Genomic DNA, 8,988 nt, shown 5'->3' with positions numbered 1-8,988 from the left:
TGCTGATGCTAAGGAATTCTGTAAGTTGATCGCATCTCCTCAGAATCTCACATTAGCTGCAGACTAGAAAGTCAGCAGCCTTCTCAGGTTTTTAGTTACCCAGAGTTGCAGTTGATCAAGGTGGGCACTTTTCACTCATGGATATAAATGTCACAGGATTGTATTTCCCTCCAAGTCAGTGGTGGGCACTGTGACAACCACCGTATTGGTGAAAATGCTGTACCCAAGCTCTGGTCTCACAAAGCATGTGGGCATTTTGAATAATCCAATAAGCATTAGTCCTAATGTTCACATGAAATACTAGTCTCAGCAACTATCTTTTCCCTGCATACATTTTCCTTGCCAAATAAGACTTCAAGTTTTAAAATGAGACCTAAGAATTTACAAGTCTTATAAGGAATTATAAATGTGATCAAGTTCCTTTGGTTTTGTTTAGGCGCAAATCACAAAAAAGCCTAAGACAGGAAAAATAAATGTGTAAGGCATGAAAAACTTACCATCTGACAATAAAGGACAGCCAGATTTACCAGAGCAGTTGCTACACTGGGGTGTTTCGGGCCAAATGACTTCTGGCGAATTTCAACTGCGAGCTCGTACAGAGGAACAGCTTTGTCAAGTTTCCCCTAGAAATAACAAGGCAAACACAATTCAGCTCTCTTGTATGAAGATGGTAACAGTAAAACTTATTCTAGAAACAGTTACATTTTCTCCAAGGCTTTTGTTCAGAATAAGGGGTTAACTTTGTTTAATGAATAGTTATATTCTGCACAGACTGTTTATCACGAATATTTCTTAGGACCTAATTTTTCAAAATACTGAACATATTCAAATCCCACTTAGTGTGTTTCTTATCTGTCTCTTCCTTAATTAATTAATTTTTCCCCCACAAATTGAGAAGGCTGTTAAAAACAATTTTCAGTTGTACTTTTATTGAAATAATTTTATCCATTGAATTTTAATTGGTGCTCCCTCAAACTAGCAAAGAGTTTTTTGATGCAAATATTGAGTGGTTTTGCAGTTTCTAGCAGCATGAAAATTGGCAGCTGAAGTGAGCAGAGGATATGTGACCCAAAACTGTTTAATGCACACAACAGCTGGTAATAATTATTTAGCAAAAAACACAGGCACATCTGATGCAAGGGATTATCTTCAAGGTCTCTTTTCTCTTTGAAGAACAGTAAAATGTGAACATATAAAATGAATAAAATTCTCATCATCCACTGAACTTGATCTTGGTTCAACAGTTGGAAACCATGTATCACTATTACACTGATAATATCAAATGGTTTGGATAACCATCTGCAAACACAGATATTCTCAAAACATTTTGAAATTATGAAACCCAGAATTTTATACTAATGTCAGTGTTCTTCCCCAGGGTGCATTTTGCAGGGGAGTAACTCTCATCTTTCACTGAGTCAACACAACCTGGAGGTGGCTCAGACAGTTTATTTGCAAAGTACTATCTACCTCATAAGTCTTCAAGTTACTCTCAATTTGACTGTAAAGTTCAAGGTCATTATGTAAAAAGAACTATTCCTACACCCTAAACCATTATTTTTTCCACTACAATACAACTGACCAAACTCTTGTATGTGGGTGTCACATAGCAGACAGTGAAGAACTCAGATACAGCTGTGAAGAGCTTCCCTCACTGCAGCCAAAACACTAGCTTTTAACTGAATCAGAGATTCTTCATGGTGAACACTGAGCATGCAGGACACTGAAGACTTTATTCATAAACAGCTTTTCTTCACGTAAAGTGCATTTTGAAAATGCTGCTGAGCTTTTTTGGAAAGAGACTGAGACCATTTCACTACATATTTTATGCATGTGTGTAGAACACCAATAACTGACAAAATTCCTATGCTCCACTCATTCCGGATTAAAGACTTGAGCAATGCATGGCATTACAGTTAATTTAGGTGGTAAGGTAACAGGCTTGTGCTTACCATCTTTTTGTACAGCACTGCCAGGTGTTTCACAGTGTAAGCCAAGGAGGGGTGGTCTGGAGCCAATGCTCTCCTCCTGATGTCTAAAGCTTTCTCATAGAGTTCCTCGGCCTTGTCATAGTGCTTCTTCTCATTGTACAAGGCTGCCAGATTGTTCAAAGACTGCGCGCAGTCCGGATGGTCAGATCCCAGCACTCTCTCTCTCATTTCCAAGGAGCGTTTCAGGAAAAGCTCTGCTGTCCTGCAGAACATATTTGATCAACAGTATTAAACATGGTAACATCTGTACAGGCTGAAGTGCCTGTTTGAAACAGACCAAGCTCAGCCTTGGAAACTGCACCGATACTGACAGCTGGTAACGCACTTTCCTCAGAACAAGCAAATGCCAGATCAGCAGTTCATTTATACAGCGTGGAACTACACATCCCAGACACAGTCCTGCTATGTGTGATGTCAACATGATGAATGTAGACAGTGAGCTAGTTCATATATTTCTGTGCAAACTTGGATCCTCCCTGTTGAGGACTGGAAAGCCCATCTAGCAGATTTTGGCAAACATTACACTCCCCCACAACTGCTCTTTTCTTTAGGTTCAACCTCCATCTTCAGTTATGCAAGTCATCCTTCTTTATTCACAACATTCTTCTGACTTCTGGACAACTCCTCATAGTAGTGAAGTACTTCCCCAGATAAAGCAATCATGAAATACGAGGTGAAGTTTCAGAAGACACCGCATATTTTTCAAGTAACTTTAAAGACTATGAAACATGTTATAGAGTTCAACAGACAACTTATACACCAAAGGGGAAGAGACTGGAATGGATTTTATGTCATGAGCTAGACTCTCATAGTAGAATCTGTCTCAAAGTGACAAAGTAGAAAAGACTGTGTAATGCCACTACTCAAGCATTTCCCTATCAAAAGCACATATTTTATCTGACTACAGTAGGGTACTATTATTCCATTACAGGTTTACAGCAGCTCCTCTATCAGAACAATGGGCTGATAAGACTGACAGCATCCATTGTAACTAGGCAGTTTGTCATTCTGACAGACACACAAATTCTGTGTGATGCTATTCCCAAAATGTCAGCTGCTAACATTGCAATCAGAACTGTCCTGCACCTTTTATTTCCTTTACTACAGGATTACATGCACAGTGAATATATAACTCATGATTTCTTCTAATACTGGCATTTTGAGTGTTTTCCACAGAAAAACAACAATCCTGTTGTTCAAAGATGAACACTACAAAGCAGAGTCATAAAACCCTGAAGCTGAGTAGAGGAGGCACAAATTTTGAGAAAGAACTAGTATTTGCAACAAAGGCTAGTTAAAGTTAACTGTGGAACATCAATTCTGAATGCAGGAAATGCACTGACTTGGTAAATACTCACGTGCCAACAGCAGCAACTCTAGAAAATATGAGGGAATTCCACAGTGAAGAAAAACCAGTAGAATGAATCGGACACAGCACTATATCAAGTATTTGATAATGTGTCTACATTTAATGCTAGTTCTTAATGCTTTGCTTCCATTTAGATCTATGAGAACACTCAGTGGATGCATCATAATTAATGCAACTTACTCAAGATTATTCTGCAGGTAGTAGAGGACTCCAAGCTCATTGAGGGTTCGAGCATTATCTGGTGTATCCTTGCCTAATGTGAGCTCTTCCAGTTGCAGGGCTCTTTGACGCAGGAGAGCAAAGCCACACTACAGCAAAGCACAGGTAATGTAAGCCAATCATCATTACTTTTATAGTACCTCAGTTTAACACTGAAGATAGAAAATCAAAAGACTTAGTTTTAGAGGACTCCAAGCTCATTGAGGGTTCGAGCATTATCTGGTGTATCCTTGCCTAATGTGAGCTCTTCCAGTTGCAGGGCTCTTTGACGCAGGAGAGCAAAGCCACACTACAGCAAAGCACAGGTAATGTAAGCCAATCATCATTACTTTTATAGTACCTCAGTTTAACACTGAAGATAGAAAATCAAAAGACTTAGTTTGGTGCCAAAGGAGCACAATAAACCTACTTGGGTTCTACTTTTAAGCTACATGGCACATGCTTATTTATAATCTAACACCAAATTTCACCAAAACTATGAAATTGTGGTAAAACCTTCCAGGCAATTCAAGTTACTATGCCATCATGCAGCTCTGTTTTCCCTGCATCACACATACTAATTTGCTAAAACTCCACAGTTCAAATTACTAATTCTGATCAGATATTTAGATTTATAAGCTCAAAACTTAAAATCAAGATAATCTCCAATCCTAAATTACATATACAAAGACATATAGAGTATTTCTCAAGGCTCCACATGGATCTTTGTAAAATGGGCTCCCAAGTTACTGTTGACAAGCAAAATCAGTTTTAAGTAAAAAGTGCAGCCATTACTACACACTCTGCCTATTTTTCATCTTTGCAGTCTTAATAAAAATATTTGTGCAGCAGAACTCATTACAGAAATGGCCTAAATCTTCACATTTCAAATTCATTTGTATTTAAGCACCACGGGAATAGCAACACTTTAATGACCTTTTACTCCTTTCCTTAGAGCTACAACTAGAGCTCTGGAGTTACTAGCTGAATTCTTACAGTACAGGCACTACATGACAAACGAATGTTTAGCTCAAGAATGTCAAGAGGAACCCTGCAGCTGAAAAACAACACAGAAGAAAAAAATAGGGGAATACTCAGGATGACACCTAATATTATTACTGAGATTTTCCATTGCAGTAAGCACTAGCAGGATAAATGCCTCAGCTATTCTGGAGAGCATCTTTTCCTGTTGCCACTTTGACCAACAATTGTATCAGCAGTAACTCTGCATCCCTGAAATGTATATATCCACTTCTTTCTTTTCCACTTCTCTCAACTCCATTCCAGTTGTACTGATGCATCTTCACTTCCAGCAGAGCTGAAAGGGCAGTTACCAAAGCTGCTGCTAAGCTACTTCACTACCTATGCCCACAATTATCAAAAGCCCTGAAGCTTTGCCAGCTTTGCAGGCACATTTTATCACCTGTTTAGCAGAGCCACAACATGCCCTGCATTTCTTTTAAAAAAATCAAACATTCCTTACCAGACTGCCTTTTTGCCTTGCTGCTTTCTGGCGTATTTTGAAGGACTTTTTCCTCAGTTGCTCAGCTTGTTCATACCTAAAACCAGTTATTTGTAGTGTTAAAAGAATGCCAAATGTAGCATCAATTAGTATGCTGGAAAACCTTTAAGTTACTGGAGTGTACAAACTCGTGGAGAATTTAAGAAACTTGAAAACAATCACACATTTTGTCAGAGATAAAAATATCCAAAATGCTTAGGACCACACAATGCTCCTCCTTTAGCTCAAAGTTTAACCAAAAGTTGGCCCCTCCTGGGTGGCCTGCTACAAGAATACAAAGGGGATGCTCATGGTTGCATTAGAATGTATGAAACTCCAAAAAAGAAGCAAAGAAACATTCTGGCTTCAAGAAGAAAATATTTGCTGTTATTTTTGTTCTACCTCCACATAAAAGAAAAACAGCAGTGTAGTTAAGCTTACTTGTTCTGCTTTTGGTACAGGGTTGCAAGTGCATCAAGTTCACGGGCTACCCGTGGGTGTTCAGCTCCATAAGCATTTTCAGAGATTTCCAGTGCCTGTTTATACAACTGTTCAGCATTTCCAAACTTCTTCCACTGAACATACACTCCTGCCAGTTGGTGGAGTGACTGTGCCACCCTTGGATGGTCTGGATCCAGCGCAGTCTCTCGAATCTCCAGAGATCGCTGCAGAGGAGCTACAGCCTGTAACGACCAAGTTCAGAGTATGATGGCAGCAGGCAGCACTCTGTATGCTACAATAATTTAACAACTGCAACAGAAAGCACATACTGAGCTCTGCTTAATTTGCCTTCTTGCTGTTACAACAATCTCTAAATGTACTTACCTGACTGAGAAGACCTAGGTCCTTAAGAAACCGTCCCAGGGTCTCATAAAGATCAGCCAGGCAGATCATACTTTCCTCTCCCTCACAGCTTTTTTCATATTCTTTCAGAGAGTCAAAATACTCAGCTGCCATAGAGCTCTTATCTTTCCCAACCAGCTGCCAGTAACTCAGCAATTCTGCAAAATGTCCCCTGTTTTAACAAGGAAATAAGAATCTCATCTTATCTCTGATACCCCTCTATTCAGACTGATGCTAGCTTAGAAGAAAAGGGCCATATGCATGAACGTTGTCTTTATGCTACAGCATCTACAGAGACAACCCACAGAGACTAACACTATTCAACAGCAGCATTTACCCCTTTACCAACCCCCAGGTGTAACAGAATAGAAAAAATAGATTTATATGAAAACAGCATTTAGCACTTTACCTTCTACTATTTAAGTACTTTTAATCTGTATCTGTCACTTTCTGATTTATATTGACAAAACATTACTTTGAAATGTTTACAATCGCCAAAGCAGTGGCTACCTTTGTACCTTTTGTAAAGGTTTTGGGATACAAAGAGATTCAAAAGACACTTGTGTAGCTTTTGCTTATCACCCTGCTGTTGGAAGAGCCAGGGAAGTTCATCTGCACTTCTCCAAGTCACTCGGTCTTGACTATTGAAAGAAAAATAAATCAAAATTAAAGCTCTGAGATGCCTAACAGAACTTGTCAAATTGACATGAAAACTAGCCAAAGTTTTAATTTCACCTCCACAGGAAGCTGCTCCTATGTCCCATATAGGCTAATCCATGCCTGCTAGCAACACTGCAGCCCTGCAGCAACCCACTGTCCCTTTGTGCCTCCTTTGTCTGGCACACTGTGGCTCTCTTAGCTTTCTGCTCCCCAGTAGCAGATGCTCTGAGGAGCAGGAAGCAGCAGCCCACAGCTGGGACAAACCAACTTAGAATGTAAATGCAAATCAGTTTTCAAGCTGGATATAAACTTGTTCAGCTATTCTACTGGATCTCCTGCTATGTTTGTGCTAATTGCTTGCTGAACACAAGCGATCTTCTGCTTCAAGTTCCAAGCAACCTCAAATTTCTTAGCATTTATTGGGAGTTAAAAATCCACATATGGTCAGTTACCACAATATGCCTGTTCCCTTTCATAATGCTCAGTCTTTTTCAAGATTAATAATCGACTTACCAATAATAAACTTCTAACCAACAACTAGGGTTTTGCAGAGTTATTTTGCCAAGATAATTTACTGAACTCATTCAAAGAAGGTATAGGAAGAAAACAAAAACATCTATGAGGCATGAAGCCTTCAATTTAGCACATCTCCAGGAATTCTGACCTACCTTAGCTGCATGGTGAAATACTCCACTAGTTTTTGTCTATAAGCAGAAATAACATTTTCACCTTCTTCCATATACTCTAGTTTCACCATCTCCCAGGCCTGAAAGAGAGTAAAATTGAGAGAAAGGGAATGCATTTAATTTTTTTATTAAGTGCTGATGATAGGTGTCAGGCAAGATGAAACACATCTTGTAGAACTGAAAATCTTCCAGTGACAAAGGCACTACAAACCAATTGTCTTATATTAGAGCAAAGCTCTGGTTATTCAGCTAATATTCCCCTCTCCAGCAATTCTTCTTGGATTTTTTGTGGAACCAGTGTTTTCTAGGACACATGGAGTTAACAATTAATAGATCAGAAATCTATGAACATTTGAACACCCAGATTTTCAACAATACTGATATCATAGCTCTGGTAGTTTTCGAGGTGAGTCTAAATCAGACCAGATGCTAAGGAGAATGGGTCAGCAAACACAAGGCCTATCCAGCTAACAACAGAACCTATCTAAAAAGCAGGGGTTGGGGTTAAGGGAGTACAGTTTCACCTGCACATGTTCAGAATTACAAAATTCACCTGGAGGTGCTGGAACTTCAGCAAACCACAGCCGTAGGTCAGCAAACACATTTTGTGCAGACTGTGAAGGAGTGAGGCTAACACTGCAGAAGTCAGTTCAGGATAAAGTTCCATCAGCTCTGACTCACTCACACCATTGTGGCTAACACCGATGACACACAGTATCTACATAAAGCAGAAAACATATTTTACACAGTTAGCAACATTTGCTGTGGAGCTTAGTTACACTGAAACGTCAAGAAAAATACTGTGTATCACTGTGTGTAACTTTATAGTCAAGGGGAAAAAACTGCCTACACAAGCTTTTCCCCTCCTCCATTCTCAAAGAAGAGACCTCAGCACCACTGGATTAATATTCTAATAGATAAAGCACCAAATGGGATACCCTGGGACAAACAAATGACTCCTTAAACTTGTCTCTAAGCCACTGGGGGGAAATAACTCTATTATCATCAGGAACTTCTAGCTAAGTAACATATGCTGAAGGTCTTCATGTTGCCAGCACCAAATTAACTAGCAATTATTGGCTATCATATCCTAATAATAAAGTTGTTCCAAACAACAGGGAAAGTCTTCAAAGGCAGGAAGAGGAGTCAGAAATGTAAAAAGCAGTACCCTGTATTTGCAAGATACCATGTTTGACTACATTTATTATGCCAAACGTAGTTAATCACTAGTGATCACTAGTGATCAGCAAGAAAGTGATAATTCTGTATCACATCATAGTGAAAAAGTTCTGCTTTATTTTGTGAGACAACTCAGTTGAAATTTAACACGAAGCAGTCATATATTCTATAGTTATGCAACAAATATCATTAGATTAATAAAATTATCCCTTCTATATTAATAATATCTCTAAATAACACATTATGAAGCAATATAAATTTATGTTTAAGAAAAGCTCTTTACAGGAAAGCATATACAATACCTGTAGAAATAGTGATGCATTCTCTGCTTACCTCTCTCAAAAGACCTTTCTCTTTATCACTCTGCAATGATTCTTGAATTGATTTCAGAACAAGCCTGTACAGTGACACCGTGTCTTGACACTGGCAACACTGCTGAAGGGTTTTGTCAATATTTCCTGTATTTCCAACACTGAGCAGAAGGGCAAAAAGGGCATGGTTTAGCATATTAAATTTTCAGAGTAAGACTTTCTGAGTAAGAATTGAAAAGACTGAAGAGCT

The 8,988-nt window shown here is 38.9% G+C and overlaps 1 protein-coding gene across 1 annotated transcript in view; it reads right to left on the bottom strand.

Annotated features, from left to right (window-relative positions):
- NPHP3 (nephronophthisis 3 (adolescent)) overlaps window positions 1-8,988 on the bottom strand; it is a gene marked incomplete at its 5' end in the record, with an annotated part of 24,635 nt that overhangs the window by 1,155 nt on the left and 14,492 nt on the right. Inside the window, 10 exons of the mRNA XM_009070013.1 lie at window positions 498-623; window positions 1,953-2,193; window positions 3,541-3,668; window positions 5,042-5,117; window positions 5,501-5,742; window positions 5,885-6,074; window positions 6,421-6,543; window positions 7,231-7,328; window positions 7,802-7,966; window positions 8,761-8,899. Coding sequence (XP_009068261.1) covers window positions 498-623; window positions 1,953-2,193; window positions 3,541-3,668; window positions 5,042-5,117; window positions 5,501-5,742; window positions 5,885-6,074; window positions 6,421-6,543; window positions 7,231-7,328; window positions 7,802-7,966; window positions 8,761-8,899 — 1,528 coding nt within the window. The remainder of the gene's footprint in view (window positions 1-497; window positions 624-1,952; window positions 2,194-3,540; window positions 3,669-5,041; window positions 5,118-5,500; window positions 5,743-5,884; window positions 6,075-6,420; window positions 6,544-7,230; window positions 7,329-7,801; window positions 7,967-8,760; window positions 8,900-8,988) is intronic.

Source organism: Acanthisitta chloris, unplaced genomic scaffold (genome assembly GCF_000695815.1).
Source record: "Acanthisitta chloris isolate BGI_N310 unplaced genomic scaffold, ASM69581v1 scaffold6702, whole genome shotgun sequence".
NCBI lineage: Eukaryota > Metazoa > Chordata > Aves > Passeriformes > Acanthisittidae > Acanthisitta > Acanthisitta chloris.
Note: the sequence above shows the minus strand (reverse complement) of the source record. Positions and strands in the feature narration are given on the sequence as shown.